Source organism: Ovis aries, chromosome 13, assembly GCF_016772045.2.
Source record: "Ovis aries strain OAR_USU_Benz2616 breed Rambouillet chromosome 13, ARS-UI_Ramb_v3.0, whole genome shotgun sequence".
NCBI classification, from domain to species: domain Eukaryota; kingdom Metazoa; phylum Chordata; class Mammalia; order Artiodactyla; family Bovidae; genus Ovis; species Ovis aries.
The window spans coordinates 20,320,696-20,342,677 of record NC_056066.1 but is presented as its reverse complement, the minus strand read 5'-3'; the positions used below and the strand labels follow the sequence as shown (position 1 = coordinate 20,342,677).

Below are 21,982 nucleotides of genomic sequence, written 5' to 3'. Positions count from 1 at the left end.
CCTGCCTTCAGTCTTGCAGATTTCATATAAATGTGTTAAGATATGATATTTGTTTTCCTCTAGCTGATTTACAAGGAAGTAAATACTGCTTTTAAGAAACAGTAGAGGAAAAGAGTGAGAGAAAGAGAAGAGTCTAGAACATTGGAGATTTTGAATTTTTCAGATCATCTAAACACAGGGGATATGGTTTATGCCTTGTTGAAGGCCTCCATAGGCTTTATTGAGCATATGTTCTCATAGTCTCTGCAAAACATTCCATAACTTATTGGGCAATTGCATCCAATACCCAAAGAGAGCTGTATGCCTCTCAACTTCATTTAAATGTGTTTATAATATTTAATATATCATAGATGACTTTCAATCAGTGATTCAACACATAAAGGTTTAGCTGGGCATAAAATAACTCACACTAAAGTGATCTAGAAATGTTAACAAGAGTAGAAAAAAATCAATGAATAATAAAATCATTAATTTCTTACTGTCATTTTTTGTTTTCTTATTAGTTCAACCAACACATTTAGCTTATTACAGATTAAAAGAACCTTTTAATAATACTATGCTTATATTTAAAGCAATAAAGAAAATGAAAGTATGACCCTGCTAAATGAATTCCTATGAGTCCTTGATAATCAGGGTAATCACCTAATTCCATATTTTAGTTTCCACCAGAGTGGGATAACTAAGAGAATTCTAATTAACCACTAAGAAATAAACATGTAAAATCAATGCAGAAGGTTCCCCAAGTGCAAAGCACAACAGATTAAAAGAGAAAAGAGTAGATTATAATACTTGGAAAGTATAATAAAATGCACCAGCATGTTGTAAGCGAAAAAAACAATCTAACAGTGGTTTTATTTTATTTTATTTTTTTGGTAGAGGGCTTGAGAAAAAGCAACAACCAAAAATATAAAGCATAATTAAAGTTAGAAAAAATCCAAATGGTGATGAAGTAGTATGTTCAATGGCACCCCACTCCAGCACTCTTGCCTGGAAAATCCCATGGACAGAGGAGCCTGGTGGGCTGCAGTCCATGGGGTTGCACAGAGTTGGACACGACTGAAGCGACTTAGCAGCAGCAGCAGCAGTATGTTCAAGAACATTTAAATACAAGCTTTAAAATGTAAAGATGGAAAACAGAATAAAATGTATTTATTTAACCTCTGGTGTATCTGAAGCTATATAACAAAGGCACATGTATAGAACAAAACCTTCATTAAATTAGGTTAAATAAGTTGGACAAGGATGCTTTCATCAAAAGTTCCCTAGTGGCTATGACAGTAGAGAATCTGCCTGCCATACAGGAGACCTGGGTTCAATTCCTGGGTCAGGAAGATCCCCTGGAGAAGGAGTGACTACCCACTCCAGTATTCTTGCCTGGAGAATCCCATGGACAGAGGAGACTGGCAGGCTACAGTCCATGCAGTCTTAAAAAGTAGGACATGACTGAGCGACTAACCCTTTCACCTCATCATAAACATGAAAAAAACAGTAAAAGCAAGAAAAAATATATACAATATATCTTATTAAAAAATGTTTATATAATTAGTGAAGAAAGAACAAGTCCAAATCAATGCAAGAAGCAAACAGCTCAAAACAAATTTTTGACAAGGAAAAGAATGGACAAATCTAAAAGAAGAAATGTGAATGACCAATAACAGGTATTTTAGTGAAAAAAAATTATGTGCATTATTAAGTACAGATGTAGATATATCATTTTACCTACTAAATTAGGAAAAAATTCTTTATAGAAATTTAATGAAAAACAGTGAGCAATGAGGATTTAAAGATATAGATAGTTTACCTACACTAAAAAGGGAAAGCAATCTAGATGGAAAGGGTAGGAGGTTAAGAAAGGTTTAATGTGTTGAATTATGGCAACAAGGGAAATATGGCCAAAGGCTGAGAAGAATGAGCAATAAGGAACCTTAACAGATAGCATGAGAAGAAACAGAAAGCAATAAAGGGTTGCCAGTGGAAATTTGCATTTTATTAATCATTCTTATTGACAATATATATTAAATTCATCATTCTGTACACCTTTCAGTTCAGTTGCTCAGTCGTGTCCGACTCTTCGTGACCCCATGAATCGCAGCACGCCAGGCCTCCATGTCCATCACCAACTCCCAGAGTTCACTCAGACTCACGTCCATCGAGTCCGTGATGCCATTCAGCCATCCCATCCTCTGCCGTCCCCTTCTCCTCCTGCCCCCAATCCCTCCCAGCATCAGAGTCTTTTCCAATGAGTCAACTCTTCGCATGAGGTGGCCAAAGTACTGGAGTTTCAGCTTTAGCATCATTCTTTCCAAAGAAATCCCAGGACTGATCTCCTTCAGAATGGACTGGTTGGATCTCCTTGCAGTCCAAGGGACTCTCAAGAGTCTTCTCCAACACCACTAGGCTGGGATATTGCCTGTAGGAACTTGTGGTAGGCTAGTCATTCTCTAAACAAATATCCATTCCCTTCCTCTTCCTTAGTTTTGAATAAACATATTTCCAAACTTTCCTTATGATTTGACTATGAAATAAAATTTTGACTGATTAGTTATAAGTGGAATTTTAAGACACCAGCTTCAAGAAAACTTTTTAAAGAATAGTTGGTATGGGCTCTTTGTCTTTTTCTTCCATTATTTTCTTGCCAGCTGGGAGGGAGATATTATGACTGGAGCTAAAGCATTCATCCTGAACTACCATCTCCCTGCCAATACCTCATACAGCTATCTCCCCTTCTCTATTTCTATGGCAATACTCTAGCTAATTACTTTTCACCTATGCCATCAGACTAGCCATCCTTTGGAATAAGTACCTCATCTGTGTACTTATTTGTGGAGGCATTGTATTCATATTTGTTGAATGAATACTATTCTAAGAATACATGATCAATGAGCCAAGAGTGGACCTGTTTACCCCACTCCCTTCATGTGATGACTCCGCATCATTCACCTGGCCACATGGTCATCAAAGTGGGGGCTCAGTAGGCATGTTTTCACATGTCTCTGACATCAGATTAGTTAACTGGTCTGAAGATGGCTATTTGACCCAAGATAGGTCAGTTGGAGTCACCTACCAGAGAACTAAAAAATGTAACTAATGGGTTTCTGCAATGGTGTCTTGAGGCTCTTGAATCCTGTGGTGTAGTAACATTTTTTGCTATATACGGTGAAGCAAAGAAAGCTGGTTCCACAGTAGAAGAGCCCCAAACAGGCATACAGAGAGAAGCAAAGAGGCACAGAAAGATTACAGCTCAATTTCCCTCTTTCCAATTCTTGGTTTTAGAATCTTCCTGAAGCTGGACTGCTCTCCCGAGCTTGGGTTTCCTGAGATTCCTTGTATCCTTAAATAAACTCTTTATGTTTGATATTTTTGGCGATTAAACTAGACCTAATTAACCTAGAGACTTCTCAGAAATGATCGTGAGGATGTATAAAGACTGACAGCCCAAGGAGTAAATGAGTGGAAAGAAATTCAACCACACTTGTTTTTCTGCTGAACTCTTTCCTGACCATTTAATCAACAATTTAAAACTGCATTTCCCAGCTCCTCAGAGGCAACTTTCCAAGCAATTTGTTTGACTCATTTTGCTCAAATCCCTCAAGAACCTCTTCTGTATTAAATATCCTATTCCTGTCTTAAAAGACACTACGTATGCACACGATCTGCTTTCACCATGCCACCCATGATGCTAGGTGTTCAAAATATATTAGCTTCCTTTCATTGTCTTGATGATTAAGTATGCAATGCAGGTTTCTGTAAAATAATGAAGTTTGTATGCAGCTAAACAATGAAGGAATTAAGTCAATACAGCCCAGAATTTGTATGGATTCCTACATTATTTTTCCCTCTATGATAAAGTCTTCTGCAGAGAAGGCATAGTGGAAGAGACGGAAGTACTCTATCACAGCTCACCCAGAGAGCAACAAAAAAATACAGGGCTGTTAAGTATGTACCTCATCCCATGTTTCTTTGCTCTGTTTCTCCACAGGCTCTCGTTTGTTTTTTCTTTTGTCACTTTCTCACGTCTCCATAATTCAAAAGCCTTAAACTCTGTTTCACACCACCTGTTCATCAGGATTCCTTGCATCCTACCCCACACACCTTTTTAGGTAAAGCAGCACATTTGCTGAAAAGTTCCTCTATTAGGATTCCTTTCTTAGGATTTTAAAAACATTTTAAACTGTGCCTGTATTTTTATTATGGTTGCTATTTATACCAGCACTGTATAACTTAGTTATTTATGCTTATAGTGGCTTGTCCCAATCCTGTTTTCCCATAAGCCCTTTTGTATGATTATCCAAATTATGAGGTTTTTGCATAAACTCATGCTTGCCTCTGTGTATATGTATGTGTGTGTGCATGTATATGTGTGTGTGTTTCATCAAACAGACAGAAAATTAGTTTCTGGTCCTGGCCTAATATTTGTAAATGTGTAAGCATCTATGGATTTTGTTGAAACCTATTTATGTTTGAAATAACTGGGTATAAATTTGAGTTCCACATCTACTTATTTTACATACACTTCTATCTTGCATATCCTATATATATGCATAGCCTATCCTATATTTGTTTCAGGACTGAAGACTTTACCTTTCAACTGTGTAATGGAAATTTTAAAATATATATATACACACATATATCAGTGTAAAATGGAAGTTTCATAAATATTAATATTCATTTTGATTAGAAATTAGCAAAAATAAAATTCAGTAAAAATTGAAATTTCATACTATCACAAATTCTCTAAGCAATGGTCTTACTGACCTAATAGATATTAAGTGGGGAAATGTTCATTGTAATTGAAACAAATTCTAATTAGAAATTGCATGAATTGAGGAAAATGTTAGTATTCAGATCTATAGCAGTCTTCATTTGAATTTATGGATATTTCAAAGGTTTTTGAAGGCTTACTAAAATCTATGTTCAAGTAATTATATTTTCTTAATATTATGAACAAACCAAGTTATATTATTGTGCTTGATTATAATCAAGTACAATCACATTAATTATAATAATCAGTTTGTCATGATGATATAATTATAGTTACATCTTTAGATGTAGACTTTTTTGACACTGAAGTGATAATTTTATCAAATTTATTAAAAGATAAATTAAGATTTGATATTTTCTAGGTACATAATAAATGCTTGACTTGAATGCAACATTAAAATAATTAGATCCATTCATGGCTTTGATTTTTTAATTTAAAATAGCTGATTAAAGATATAATAAACTCAATTACTCAGTCCTATTGTCTAAAACATGGACATGGAATCAGGAATAAGAATCTATTCCTTGATTTTACAAGAAGCAAATAAGGTGGCTCTCAGAGTTAATGAAGAATAATATTGTTGGCTGACTATAACAAGGAGACTTCTCCCCTGATGCCTGGCTAAAATTAATTCAAGCAGTGAGGCAAAGTGAACATACTGCTGTCAATGTCCGGAGAGGGTTGATGCCACAAGGGGTCTCTCAACCTCTTGGTTTTGAATTTTGCTTAGTGTTAACTTAATTTTCTGACCATAAGACTGGAGCCAGGAATGCTGTAGATGTTCTTTCTTAATGTATTTAAAGTTTTAGTATAGGAACAATAAATATATTTTTTACAGAATAGCCCTAACTGTAAAAATATATTACTGAATTTAACACAGGAAAATGCATGATGTGTTCATTAGATCTGACTAGATTATATGAAACTTTAAAAATCTCCAAATCTCGAAAACATCATTTTTTTTTTTCAGTCACTTTGCTATCTAGGTCTATAACAAGTTGAAAGTAGGGATTTTTCTCTGCAAACTCAAGGGGACCAGGCAGATGTAGACATGTTGCCTAGAAAATGAGGCAGCCTCAACCACAGCAGCAGCAGCAGGAGACCAGGTGGGCTGTGCAACAGCTTGGAAATGTTTCAGCCAGGAAATGACATTTCACGTCCTCATGGCACTCTGGCCGCATCTTTTTTACATGGAACTACGTATCTGAAAGGTTCAGGGACACTCAGGGGGAAAAATGGATATATCAAAGCAGTAAATATCTCTAATGTACAATGGTAGGTTTAAAAATTTTGTGGTATTTGTTCATAAATCAATGAATTGAGATCACCATTATTCCCTTTTGATAAACATTTTTGAATCAATAAAAACTAGTTACCTTTCTTTGAAAAGTCAAAATGTTTAATTTCTGCATAATATATAAAGTATATGCTTAGTAAAATATGCATTTATGGATGGATGGATATCTTATTGATATGTAAGTTGGGAGAGGAATATAATCAGGATATATATTAATTATAACAAAATTTTTCAGGTGTGACCTTGATACTTTCTGTTGCAGAAATGTAAAGTAGTTACTTCAAGTACTTTTTCATAGTCTTTTTCAGAACTGCTTGAGAATCACTGGACATTTCACCAGCCAACAGATAAAGTTCAATATAAAGTATCAGGTTTAATTTAAAGATATGAATTGCCTCTGACACATAGAATATGTTTAAAAAATTATATCAATTCTTGGCAGAAATTTTTAGCTTTATGCACAAAAGGTGCATTGCAGTTTAAGAAAACCTAAAATAAGAATGGTTGTATATAATCAGATAAAGAAACTGCTGTGAATTGAATCTCATTCAAGTGCTATTACGTTTGTTCACAAAGTGTGTTCCCCTCCCTCATCTTACTGAAAAATGTTCTGAATCCAAAATAAAACAGTCTGTAACAATGACGGCTGGTTGAACATGAATTTTTTTTTTTAAACAGGATTTATAACGTTGAAAATATTTCAAGTGTTACTAAAACACACCACTGTTAGGAGTACAAGTGATATGTCTGATACTGCCTTTCTTCCAAGAGCATTTGAAATTATTGACAAACTAGATGTGGCAGGTGTTGCATGACTCTTTTTACTCCAGAGTATTCATCATGATTTTAATAGTACTCTATGCTGTTATGGGTCAATACGGCTGTTTCTGTGCCGTTAAGCATCAGTAAAGAAATCAAGCTGGTTGGAATTATTTAGTACAACCTCTGGATCCCTCAATTTTCCAGAGTTGCAGTGATGATTAAATTAAACATAATGGTGAGGATTTCAATGATAATCATGTCTAACATTTACTGAGTAGTTACCACAAAGAGTTACTGTTCAAAGCTTCTGGCACATATTAACTTGCTAAATCCGCACAAATTGCCCTATAAAGTAGGTCTGATTTTCATTGCCATAAAAAACTGAGGTAAAGAGTTGATAAGTGCTTATTCAAGGTCACACAGCAACTAAGAGGCAGAGACAGAATTTAAACCTAAGAAGTCTGACTCCAGAGTCTGCTTGCTTCCCCTCCGGGCTGTGAGATGACCCTAGCACAAAGCAGCTGAGGACAAAGCTCTGCATCCTGAGGGTCGCTGCCATCTCCCCACACTTCCTTCTGCTTCAGGAATGCATTCCCTCCCAGTGAGTCTGCCTTATTGTGTCTAAGGCCTGGAATGCTTTTCCCCAGGGTGTTGGTGTGCTTGCCCTTTTTATTTTTTTAAATATTTGGCCATGTTGTGAGGCATGTCAGAACTTAGTTTCCTGACCAGGGATTGAACCCATGGCCCCTGCATTTGAAACAGAGTCTTAACCACTGGATCACCAGGGAAATCCCATGTGGTTGCCTCTTAGTACATTCAAGCCTTTGCCCATCTGTAACTTTCAGAGATTACTTTGACTACTCTAATCTGGATAATAATTCTCCAACACTTTCTCCTTATACCATTCATAGTACCCAGTACTTTGCTTATTGTCTGCTTCTGCCAGTAGACTGTAACTCAATGAAAGCTCTGTTCTGATTTTTCAAATATAATAAGATTTGAATAAATGTTTTCTATTAATCCATCTGTCTGTCCATCTATTGGTCCATCCACCCATTCATCCATCCACTCATTCATTCATCTTTTATGTACTCTTACATTATAAAGCACTACATATTATCTAGCCATTAGTTATTAAAAATAAAAGTCACTTTTAATTATTTCTCTATGGTGAGAAAATTAATCTTTTTTCTACTATCATCTTCCTTTTTTTCCTCTTCTGACATTTACTATAAGAGAAAATTACTTGAACACTCCTCTGTTGAGCAGAAATACAGTTTTTCAGATTAAGTAAGTGAAGAAGCAAAGTTTTGAAGTCACTCCACAGGGTAGTGTGTATAGATTTATGTAAATGTGAACTCTATGTAGAGCAGTCACTGTTTTGTGATCTCCCAAGTTCAATTTGAATTCTGAGTGAGGCTGCGCTGAAATCATTACCATCAAACCACTATTTTTCACTCCAAATCAATTACTGCTTACAGGACACTGAGGAGTCATACCTACAGTGTTTAAGGGGGAAAACAAAAGGTATGAGAGTCATTATAATCTTTTTAGGTGATGTGCGAAGACCACGTACTAGATATCTGATATTATAATGATGCTATCTTCTCTTACTTTCTCCCCAAGGTTGCTTCCTTCCTTTCACATTTAGGATTATTTGGGGGAGCATGAGGTGTTTTCCTCTATATGAATTAAGAGAGAGACGGTGTAGCTACTGGGCTCCTGTCTACTTAGAAGACTTTATTGACTTCTGGAAGCATTTGCAATCCCTGAACTATTTCCTTCTTTTCCTTCAGTGGAAAACTGGTCATCATTCAATTGGATCTTTTAGATTTTTCAGTGGAAAAGGCAACATTTTATACTGTTACTGGCTCCTATCCCAAGGTCCTCAGCTTACCACTGTCTTAGAGACTGCTCACAGAGCAGTGCTGGCAGTGGAAGACACAGGAGGGGCACACAGGGAAGGGGAGGAAATGCCGGGCATCGAGAAAGGAGTACTGAAAGGGGACATGGAAAATCAGGAAAGCCAAACACTGTGAACCACAGGCATTTCAGCCCTGCTTCAAAAAGATGCACATAGTTCACTGCAGTTTTCTGTAGCCTAGTAGCTGAGCGATAAAGACTGACTGAACATGGGAATGGACAGAACCAGCTTTTAAGCGCTGATACAGAAAGTGTTGTGCCTAGAACAATGTCAAGCTTTTTGTCATTGTTGTTCATCTATACTTGTAGTCAACAAATATTCAGTGCTTTTTATGCCCCACATATTCTTCAAAGAATTTGTTTAAAGTAAATGATTTAATCCTTGTAAGAGCTCTTTGAGATGGAAGCAGTATTCCTATCATTTTCTGGCTGAGGAAAAGAATACGAAGGAAGATTATGAAACTTGCCTAAAACCACAGAGTAGATATCAAGTGGTCAAACTAGGATTTGCACCTAGCGTTGTTACTGTAAAATTGACATAACTGATATTTAGTATTAATAGTCAGCTCAATAAGTATCAGCTGAATGACTGTGCATAATAAATGATTTTACTTAATAAATAATATTGATCCAAAATTGAGTAACCTTTTAAATTTTGAATTGCCACTTTTATAAGTTACACTGATGGAATATTTCTTCTGTCACTATATGAATTCCCTTCCTACTTTTCTGTGTTATAGAATGGTGGTTGTATTTTATAAGATTTTTGTACAAATAATTTCTAAATCAACTTGAATTTAAAAAGAGAAAATATTAGGAGGCGGTCCTAAGATGGCAGAGGAATAGGACAGGGAGACCACTTTCTCTTCCACAAATTCATCAAAAGAACATTTAGATGCTGAGTAAATTCCACAAAACAACTTATGAATGCCGGCAGAGGACATCAGGCACCCAGAAAAGCAGCCCATTGTCTTTCAAAGGAGGTAGGAAAAAATATAAAAGACAAAAAAGAGACAAAAGAGGTAGGGATGGAGCTCCGTCCTGGGAAGGCAGTCTTAAAAAGAGAGAAGTTTCCAAACACCAGGAAAAACTCTTACTGCTGTCTGTGGCAAGCCTTGGAAGAACAGAGGGCAACATAACTGGGATGAAAAATAAATAAAAAATGCAAACCCACAGATTATGAGCCCAGTGGTAACTCCCCCAGCAGAGAAGCAGCACAGATGCTTGCACCCGCCACTAGCAAGCAGGGGCTGGGCAGGGAGGTGCAGGCTGCATTGCTTAGAGTAAGGATCTGGCCTGAATGCCCTGAGGGCAATCTGAGCAAACTAACTTGGGCTAGCAAACTAGACTGTGGGATAGCTACCCCGCGAAGACCCCAAAGATACCACCAGGCCCGCACACAGAACAAAGGACTGAACAGAACTAGCCGGCTGCAGACCATACCCCTCCGGTGACAGGCAGCCAGAGCCGGAAGGGGGCAATCACAGCCCCAGAGAGACATTATCTACCAAACTGCAAGCAGGCTTCTTTGCTAACTAAGACTTCTTGGGGTTCTGGACAGTCAACATCCACCTGAGAAGGTGCGCTGGTTGTACACCCAGAAAACCGAATGGCAGCGACAGGGGAGGCGGTAAGTCACAGCGACTGCGCTGGGCAAACACCTCATCACCTGAGCTGCTCGGACCTGGGAAGGGCATAAAATGCAGGCCCAACCAAGTCTGTGCCTCTGAGGACTACTCGAGTGCCTGAACCTGAGCGGCTTAGACCTGGGAGGTCCACGCAGCCCAGCGCCAGCCTTGGACGGTTCCCAGCGGAGCAACCTAGAGCCTGAGCAGTGTGGGCAGGGAGGGTGCATGCCCCGTGAGTGGGGGCAGGCACAGTATGGCTAAGGCACTGCGAGCACACGCCAGAGTTATTTGTTTGCAGCGTCCCTCCTTCCCCACAGCGTGACTGAACAAGTGAGCCTTAAAAAAGTGTCCACCACCACCCCCTTTGCGTCAGGGTGGAAATCAGACACTGAAGAGACCAGCAAACAGAAGAAGCTCAAATAGAGGGAAGCGCCTTGGAAGTGACAGGTGCAATAGATTAAAACCCTGTTATTAGTACCGACTACATAGGAAGGGGCCTACAGATCTTGAGAAATATAAGCCGGACCAAGGAGCTATCCGAAAATGAACTGATCCCACAATACCCACAACACCAAAGTCCTAGATATATTTTTACTATTTTTACCATTATTCTTTTTTTTAATTAAAAAAATTTTTAAGTCCTTTATTACTCCTTTAATTTTCACTTTTATAACCTACTATTACTTTGCAAAAAAAGGACCCTATTTTTTAAAAGCAAACTTTATATATATATATATACATATTTTATAATTTTTGTGACTTTTTTATCTTTCTTTTTTTCTAACTTTTCTTTAATATTGTATTTTTGAAATTCCACACTCTACTCTAGATTTTTAATCTTTGCTTTTTGGTATTTGTTATCAATTTTGTACCTTTAAGAACCCAATCTTCACTACCCATTTTTACTTGGGAACGAGATTACTGGCTTGACTGCTCTCTTTCTGTTTGGACTCTCCTTTTACTCCACCAGGTCACCTGTGTCACCTCGCTACCCCCTCTCTTCTCTATCCAACTCTGTGAATCTCTGTGTGTTCCAGATAGTGGAGAACACTTAGGGAGCTGATTACTGGCTGGATCTGTCTCTCTCCTTTTGATTCCCCACTTTATCCTCCTGGCCACCTCTGTCTCCTTCCTCCCTCTTCTCTTCTCTGTATAACTCTGTGAACATCTCTGAGCAGTCCAGTTGTGGAATGCACATAAGGAAGTGATTACTGGCTAGCTTGCTGTCTCCTCTATTGATTCCACCTCATCTCATTTGGGTCATCTCTAACTTCCTCCTCCCTCTTCTCTTCTCCATGTAACTCTGTGAACCTCTCTGGGTGTCCCTCACTGTGGAGAAACTTTTCATCTTTAACCTAGATGTTTTATCAATGGTGCTGTATAGAAGAATTCTTGAGACTGCTGTAAAAATAAGACTGAAAACCAGGAGCAGGAGGCTTAAGTCCAAACCCTGAGAACACCAGAGAACTCCTGACTCCAGGGAACATTATTTGACAGGAGCTCATCAAACACCTCCATACCTACACTGAAACCAAGTACCACCCAAGGGCCAACAAGTTCTAGAGCAAGACATACCATGCAAATTCTCCAGCAACACAGGAACACAGCACTGAGCTCCAATATACAGGCTGCCCAAAGTTATTCCAAAACCATTGACATCTCATAACTAATTACTGGACACTTCATTTCATTCCAGAGAGAAGAAATCCAGCTCCACCCACCAGAACACTGACACAAGCTTCCCTAACCAAGAAACCTTGACAAGCCACCTGTACAACCCCACCCACAGTGAGGAAACTCCACAATAAAGAGAACTCCACAAACTGCCAGAATACAGAAAGGCCACCCCAAAAGCAGCAATATAAACAAGATGAAGCGACAGAGGAATACCAAGCAGGTAAAAGAACAGGAGAAAAGCCCACCAAACTAAACAAAAGAGGAAGAGATAGGGAATCTACCTGAGAAAGAATTCCAAATAATGATAGTGAATATGATCCAAAATCTTGAAATCAAAATGGAATCACAGATACATAGCCTGGAGACAAGGATTGAGAAGATGCAAAAAAAGGTTTAGCAAGGACCTAGAAGAAATAAAATAGAGTCAGTATATAATGAATAATGCAATAAATGAGATCAAAAACACTATGGAGGCAAAAAATAGTAGAATAACAGAGGCAGAAGATAGGATTAGTGAATTAGAAGATAGAATGGTAGAAATAAATGAATCAGAGAGGAAAAAAGAAAAACAAATTAAAAGAAATGAGGACAATCTCAGAGACCTCCAGGACAGTGTTAAACACCCCAACATTCGAATCATAGGAGTCCCAGAAGAAGACAAAAAGAAAGACCATGAGAAAATACTTGAGGAGATAATAGTTGAAAACTTCCCTAAAATGGGGAAGGAAATAATCACCCAAGTCCAAGAAACCCAGAGAGTCCCAAACAGGGTAAACCCAAGGCAAAACACCCCAAGACATATTAATCAAATTAACAAAGATCAAACACAAAGAACAGATATTAAAAGCAGAAAGGGAAAAACAACAAATTACATACAAGGGGATTCCCATAAGGATAACAGCTGATCTTTCAATAGAAACTCTTCAGGCCAGGAGGGAATGGAAGGACATACTTAAAGTGATGAAAGACAATAACCTACAGCCCAGATTACTGTACCCAGCAAGGATCTCATTCAAATATGAAGGAGAAATCAAAAGCTTTACAGACAAGCAAAAGCTGGGAGAATTCAGCACCACCAAACCAGCTCTCCAACAAATGCTAAAGGATCTTCTCTAGACAGAAAACACAACAAGGGTATATAAACTTGAACCCAAAACAATAAAGTAAATGGCAATGGGATCATACTTATCAATAATTACCTTAAATGTAAATGAATGCCCCAACCAAAAGACAAAGACTAGCTGAATGGATACAAAAACAAGACCCCTATATGTGTTGTCTACAAGAGACCCACCTCAAAAAAAGGGACACACACAGACTGAAAGTGAAGGGCTGGAAAAGATATTCCACGCAAATAGAGACCAAAAGAAAGCAGGAGTAGCAATACTCAGATAAAATAGACTTTAAAATAAAGGCTGTGAAAAGAGACAAAGAAGGACACTACATAATGATCCAAGAAGATCAATCCAAGAAGATATAACAATTATAAATATATATGCACCCAACATAGGAGCACCACAATATGTAAGACAAATACTAACAAGTATGAAAGGGAAAATTAGCAATAACACAATAATAGCGGGAGACTTTAATACCCACTCACACCTATGGATAGATCAACTAAACAGAAAATTAACAAGGAAACACAAACTTTAAATGATACAATAGACCAGTTAGACCTAATCGATATCTATAGGACATTTCACTCCAAAACAATGAATTTCACCTTTTTCTCAAGCGCACATGGAACCTTCTCCAGGGTAGATCACATCCTGGGCCATAAATCTAGCCTTAGTAAATTCAAAAAAATTGAAATCATTCCAAGCATCTTTTCTGACCACAATGCAGTAAGATTAGATCTCAATTACAGAAGAAAAACTATTAAAAATTCCAACATATAGAGGCTGAACAACACACTGCTGAATAACCAACAAATCACAGAAGAAATCAAAAAAGAAATCAAAATAAGCATAGAAATGAATGAAAATGAAAACACAACACCCCAAAACCTGTGGGACACTGTAAAAGCAGTGCTAAGGGGAAAGTTCATAGCAATACAGGCATACCTCAAGAAACAAGAAAAAAGTCAAATAAATAACCTAACTCTACACCTAAAGCAATGAGAAAAGGAAGAAATGAAGAACCCCAGGGGTAGTAGAAGGAAAGAAATCTTAAAAATTAGGGCAGAAATAAATGCAAAAGAAACAAAAGAGACCACAGCAAAAATCAACAAAGCCAAAAGCTGGTTCTTTGAAAGGATAAATAAAATTGACAAACCATTAGCCAGACTCATCAAGAAACAAAGGGAGAAAAATCAAATCAATAAAATTAGAAATGAAAATGGAGAGATTATAACAGACAACACAGAAATACAAAGGATCATAAGAGACTATTATAGGCAATTATATGCCAATAAAATGGACAACGTGGAAGAAATGGACAAATTTTTAGAAAAGTACCACTTTCCAAAACTGAACCAGGAAGAAATAGAAAATCTTAACAGACCCATCATAAGCACGGAAACTGAAACTATAATCAGACATCTTCCAGCAAACAAAAGACCAGGTCTAGACGGCTTCACAGTGGAATTCTACCAAAAATTTAGAGAAGAGATAATACCTATCCTATTCAAACTCTTCCAGAAAATTGCAGAGGAAGGTAAACCACAGTCATCAAGACACTATCATACTGGCACAAAGACAGAAATATAGATCAATGGAACAAAATAGAAAGCCCAGAGATAAATCCATTCAACTATGGACACCTTATCATTGACAAAGGAGGCAAGAATATACAATGGAGTAAAGACAATCTCTTTAACAAGTGGTGCTGGGAAAACTGGTCAAACACTTTTAAAAGAATGAAACTAGAACACTTTCTAACACCATACACAAAAATAAACTCAAAATTGATTAAAGATCTAAACATAAAACCAGAAACTATAAAACTCCTAGAGGAGAACATAGGCAAAACACTCTCCGACATAAATCACAGCAGGATCCTCTATGACCCACCTCCCAGAATATTGGAAATAAAAGCAAAAATAAACAAATGGGACCTAATTAAACTTAAAAGCTTCTGCAAAACAAAGGAAACTATAAGCAAGGTGAAAAGACAGCCTTCAGAATGGGAGAAAATAATAGCAAATGAAGCAACTGACAAACAACTAATCTCAAAAATATACAAGCAACTTATGCAGCTCAATTCCAGAAAAATAAACGACCCAATCAAAAAATGGGCCAAAGAACTAAATAGACCTTTCTCCAAAGAAGACATACGGATGGCTAACAAACACATGAAAAGATGCTCAACATCACTCATTATCAGAGAAATGCAAATCAAAACCACAGTGAGGTACCATTTCACATCAGTCAGAATGGCTGTGATCCAAAAGTCTACAGGCAATAAATGCTGGAGAGGGTGTGGAGAAAAGGGAACCATCTTACACTCTTCTTGGGAATGCAAACTAGTACAGCCACTATGGAAAACAGTGTGGAGATTCCTTAAAAAACTGGAAATAGAACTGCCTTAGGACCCAGCAATCCCACTGCTGGGCATACACACTGAGGAAACCAGAACTGAAAGAGACACGTGTACCCCAGTGTTCATCACAGCACTGTTTATAATAGCCAGGACATGGAAGCAACCTAGATGTCCATCAGCAGATGAATGGATAAGAAAGCTGTGGTACATATACACAATGGAGTATTACTCAGCCATTACAAAGAATACATTTGAATCAGTTCTAATGAGGTGGATGAAACTGGAGCCAATTATACAGAGTGAAGTAAGCCAGAAAAAAAAAAAAAAAAAAAACAATACAGTATACTAACACATATATATGGAATTTAGAAAGATGGTAACAATAACCATGTATGCGAGACAGCAAAAGAGACACAGATGTATAGAACAATCTTTTTGGACTCTGTGGGAGAGGGAGAGGGTAGGATGATTTGGAATAATGGCATTGAAACATGTATAATATCATATATGAAATGAATCGCCAGTCCAGGTTTGATGCATGATACTGGATGCTTGGGGCTGGTGCACTGGGACAACCCAGAGGCATGGTACGGGGAGGGAGGAGCGAGGGGGTTTCAGGATGGAGAACATGTGTATACCTGTGGTGGATTCATGTTGATGTACGGCAAAACCAATACAATATTGTAAAGTAATTAACCTCCAATTAAAATAAATAAATTTATATTTTAAAAAAATAAAAAGAGAAAAAAATCAAATTCATTAACAGTCATTTTTTTCAAAAATGAATAAGCTACTAGGTTCTATTTTAACTTGTCCAAAAAGAGGTATGCTTCCTAATGTGTCCCTGCACACAGCATAGACAGACCTATTCTTTTTTTTTTTTCTGTTTAAAAAAAATAATAATTTTGACAGTTAATTGAAGGTAGCACCATGAGGTGCTCTAAATGCAAAGAAATAATGGGTATATATCTAGCTTTATGTTGTCCATGTACTAAATATTACTTAGTAAACCAAGTTATGTGTTTTTGAGTGGAAGGTAAAAAGTAGACATGAAGCTGAAATAGTTTTCTTATCTTCAGGTAAAGTAGATAACCATCAAATATATCTCATCTATAGCCTCTAATTTCTCCCCTTTCACTCATGATCAATTTAAAACTTTGTTCTCATTAATTTTGAAATTTAAAAAGTATGCATAGATTCCAGAGTTGTCAAAAAGTCCTTGAAAAATCTCAGAGACACTCTGTTACGACTCTAGGAAGATTTATAAGTCTATATACTCAATATACATGAAACATAATGATGTCCTTTTCAAAATTTTCTGGATCTAGGTCCCTCCAACTCTTTGATGTTAGTCTTTTCTGTTCTCATCTTTCCCTGTTCAATTTTGACTTCACTCCCAGTGGTGTTTTTGTTTGTTCATTTTTTTTTGTTTTTGAATGTGGGCTGCTGTCCTGAAAGGGAATCCTGGTGGATCCATTTTGAGTGTTCCTGGGGTTTAGACTGCTCCAGCTCCACAGACTTAACCACAGATCCCTTGGTCCCAATGATCCTAAAAGTAGGTGAAATCTCTCCCAGTTTTGGCTGCCATTTTAAAACCACGTGACTGCATCTTCAAGTGAGTATCTGTGGACAATTTTGAGATTCTCCTGGCTTCTGTCTCATACACACAAATACCATTCAGATCTTGTGGCTGTTGGCAGTTTATCCTCAGTAGCTTATATATTGGGTTTCTTGGGAATGCATTTTCACTTACTTTGCTGCATATGTTTTCTGTAGCTTATAGACTGCCAACTAGGCTTTGACTATTTCTTTTTTTAATTTTAAAAATTAAAATATAGTTGATGTAACAGTGTTATATAAATTACAGGGGTACAATATAGTGCCTCATAATTTTTAAAGGATATTATACTCCACTTATACTTATTATAAAATATTGGCTATAGTCCCCAGTTCTGTTTTATGTGAGAATTTGGGAAAGTTCAAAAGCTATTCACCACCACCACCATTTTTCCCAGAATTTTTTCTGAATTCATTATTTTTAATAGCTTTTGATAAATAATTTATAATTTAGATACCATTGCTAAGCTGCTAAGTCACTTCAGTCATGTCCAACTCTGTGTGAACCCATAGACGGCAGCCCACCAGGCTCCCCCGTCCCTGGGATTCTCCAGACAAGAACACTGGAGTGGGTTGCCATTTCCTTCTCCAACACATGAAAAGTGAAAGTGAAAGTGAAAAGTGAAAAGTGAAAGGGAAGTCGCTCAGTCGTGTCTGACTCTTAGTGACCCCATGGACTGCAGCCCACCAGGCTCCTCTGTCCATGGGATTTTTCAGGCAAGAGTAATGGAGTGGGGTGCCATTGCCTTCTCCATTAGATACCATTAAGTCCATCCATATAAAGTTTACAACTTTATGGTTTTAGTATATTTATGGAATTGTGTAACAATCACTATAAAAACTTAAAATAGTTTCCTCATCTCATAAAGAAACCCTATATTTATCAGCAGTCACTTCCCCACCCCATATTCTTGAGCCTGTAATCTGTTTTCTGTCTCTATATACTTCCTATTCTGGGCATTTTATATAAATGGCATCATACAGTATATGTTCTATTGTAACTGGCAGGAAATGATAAGATAAATGAATATTAAGTCATTTTTAAAATTATTCATCTTGAATGAGAATCAGTTCCATGATAGATTTTATGGTGATATATTTGCATAGGATCTGAAGCTGGTTTCTTAATAGAGCAATAAAGTACCATTTAAAAATATGACTCAGTTAATATAATGATGGTGGGTGAAACAATGCAATGCAATACATAAAGTTTTTACTAAGTGTCAAGAGTATTCTAAGTAATTTATATATAGTAATATAGTATTCACAGAAATCTATGACAGAAGTGCTATTACTATTGTACCCATTTTATTGATGAAGAAACTGAGGAAAAGTGAAATAAGCTCACCTAAGTCAGTCAGTGGCAGAGCCAGTTTCCACACCCAGGTAGTTTGACTCCACTCCTTGTTTCTAACCACCATTCTATACTGTCTCTCTGATGTTTTGTCAGATACCATTATCTTCTAAATTAGCAATAGGAGAAAACAACCTAGATCAACTTATACACTAATTGCTTCTTCTTACTGATTTTTCACAGCACTGCTAATTTATTGGCTTACAATTTAAAACTAAGAAGACCAAAAAAATTATTGCTTTTTTTTTGTTCCAGACATATGCAACAGCCTGGCTATTGAAAAACGGTTACTTCTTCCTAAAATACATTTGACACACAATTGACTATACTCACTACAATTAACCAAAATTGCCTCTTTATTTATGACATAGAAAGACTTAAAAGTACTATATCACTAAATATAAGACAATAAAGTATTAGTCAGTAAGGGGAATGAATGTTCAGTTGACTTGAATGCATTATAATCATGTAAATTTTCACAGGACTTTAAGAGAATAAAAACTTCAACATGAAACTTGGCAAAACTGGAATAATAACTCTCAAATTTTTTTTCTGCACTGAATCAACCCATCCAAGAATCATTCTGCTTTCCTTGAGAAGAAAAGAATCTCTCCTATTTAATAAAAGCTTCTTTCTAAAAATCTTAGATAAAGCTTTGAAGAGTTTCTCCTTTTGAACTTGCCAGAATCACTTATAAATTTAGTAACAAACTATAATGGAAATTTAGCATGATACTGGGAGAAGGCAATGGCACCCCACTCCAGTACTCCTGCCTGGAAAATCCCATGGACGGAGGAGCCTGGTGGGCTGCAGTCCATGGGGTCGCTAAGAGTTGGACACGACGGAGCGACTTCACTTTCACTTTTCACTTTCACGCGTTGGGGAAGGAAATGGCAACCCACTCCAGTGTTCTTGCCTGGAGAATCTCAAGGACGGAGGAGCCTGGTGGGCTGCCGTCTATGGGGTCACACAGAGTTGGACACGAGTGAAGTGACTTAGCAGCAGCAGCATATTACTAGGAAGTTACTAGAAAAGCATTAAAGAAGCACATTCTAACTTCTAAGATACTTTTTCATGATTATATTTTCAGAGCCCATTTTCTGTGGTCCAGGAATCCTCTTCCAAACACCTCCACACCCAAAGCCTGTTTTCAGATTCTCTGCTCCCTAGATTATCTAGGGCGCATACATTCTGCTTTTATGTAATGTGTGCGTGTGTATACATATAATAGCTGAGTATCAGCTGCCTTTGCTGGAAACACAGCAGAGGGGTGGGGGACTCAATAAAAGACTGACATCTAAGCAGAAGGCTTTTCATAAAGAAAGCAAATGCTCTAACAGCACTAAAAATCAAAGTCATATTTTCAAAATGTCTCAGTGAAGTGATATTTTAATATGAAAGCAGCAATAGAATTAAGCAGCACTCAGGTTTAGCTCTTCAGTCCCAGGGGCTTCCCTTAAGGGAACCAGCACAGGAAATCACAGAAGGTGTATCTTTCATGGGCAGGACATATCACACTGTACTATTTCGTAAATAAGATGGAATAACTTCTCAGAAAGAAACTTTGAAGTTGTGAAACTGTACACATATATTTATAATTATTTTTTTACATTTTCTGGGTAGTTTCATAAAGAGAATCTAAGTGTAATTATACTTCAGATTTAGAAACATGATAAATGATAATATATTTTTCAAAGTATTGTTCACTGGCTAGAGTAGCTTTTTATTTTATTTATTTATTTATTTTTTAATTTTTATTTTTACTTTATTTTACTTTACAATACTGTATTGGTTTTGCCATACATTGACATGAATCCACCACGGGTGTACATGCGTAGCTTTTTAGATGCCTTAAGCATAGCTCTCAGTTCAAGTTCTGCTTGAATTACCCCTAGTTGTATATATTTTTTATATAGCCACTAACTTCCTGTTTTCTAACCCTTTCTACTGGTTCATTTAAAATTAATTACATAAATGTATGAGAATATTAGGCTTATGGTTTAAATTGTGTTGAAAAATAAATTCAAAGAAAAACACTTCTACATGTTAGAAAAAGACGTTAACACAGAAGGAAGAGAGGAATTATCTTTAAAATCAAGGGATGAAAAAGTATATATAATCAAAGATGGAGAAACTATTATCTCTTAACATGGAGCTGTAAATTCAACCATCATAAAATCATCTCTTTCAATTGATTTTTATGTACATACAAAATATGTAACTGCAGAACATTTTATAAACATGAAGCAAAGATAAATGGCTAGGTTTTATGTGTGCTTCCAAACAGCAGAGCCTTCCAGAAACTTACCAGTCATGCAGTTTTCAAATTCAATGTCATCAATTGCAGCTCCTCCTCCCAGATCCCGTGTACGGAGGCCTTGAAATATGACTTCGAAATTCCTTAACTTTCCTAGAAGGATGACAGCCTTTTGCCAGCGATCACCAGAGTTCTGCTTATTTTCTTCCCATACTTTAGATAATCCTTTCTCTGTCTAAAGATAAAGAAGTTTGCATTAGGCAAATAATTTAACACAAAAGAAGGAAAAAACACCAATTATTTAGAACACAAGCATTTGACCAGTGAAAACTGATTAAAGCTGATAATAGTCATGGTATACTTTACCCCATTGAAGCAGAGGCCCATTAATCTACTAAAGTATTCCCAAAAGAAATATGAGCAAGACTTGTAAACTTGTTTCAATATTTTCAGAGACATCATTATTAGCAAGTGAATACTCAGTTAAACCCACTTCTTGCTTGTGTGCAGAGTTCTCAATGGATAATTGATGGAGTCTGAACAGTTTACTGAAGCCCTGGTTTTACTGCTCTAGGTACCCTTCCCGCCAAACTTCTATGCCCATTCTTTAATCACTGATACTGTATTGGGTTGGCGAAAAAGTTCATTAGGATTTTTCCGTAATATCTTATGAAAAGCCCAAATGAAATTTTTTGTCCAACCCAATACCTTTCTTTACAGACCTGAAATAACTTAAGGAAAGAGAAAAGAGAGAAGAAAGGAGGAACAGCTGGGAGAAATCACAGATCCCTGATAGATATAAGATATTGTGAAGTGAATGGAAAGTATTATTATTTCAAAGATGGTATTTCAAAAATTCTATTAGATGATCATATGATTTTGGCTATTTATAAAATTCTACTAGGATTATTACATTAGGCTTAACAGTATTTTAGAGCAAATTCTTCAAATTGTAAAGGAAAAATTAATTTTCTAAGAAAACATTTAAATATCTCCCCTCAAGACAAATGTTTCCTTGGCCAAGGGAATATTAAGAAACTACAAGGGACTAAAAATAACTGTACCTATGCACAGGTGGAGTAAATTATGAACAAGCTACAAAAAGACTAAAACACAACTCCCACTTCTGAGGTACCAGGAGCAAAAGCAGGGACAGTGCATGATTCCTGCACAACAGTACCACCAAGGAAGTGGGCAGACCACCCATGCCATTCCTCAGCCC

General features: G+C 36.9%; 1 protein-coding gene across 3 annotated transcripts in view; it reads right to left on the bottom strand.

The window, feature by feature from the left end:
- MALRD1 (MAM and LDL receptor class A domain containing 1) overlaps positions 1 to 21,982 on the bottom strand; it is a 600,846-nt gene that overhangs the window by 233,482 nt on the left and 345,382 nt on the right. For all 3 annotated transcript variants that reach the window (XM_042230497.1, XM_060397269.1, XM_042230498.1), the window contains one exon: positions 20,812 to 20,995. In XM_042230497.1, the coding sequence (XP_042086431.1) occupies positions 20,812 to 20,995 (184 nt within the window). The remainder of the gene's footprint in view (positions 1 to 20,811; positions 20,996 to 21,982) is intronic.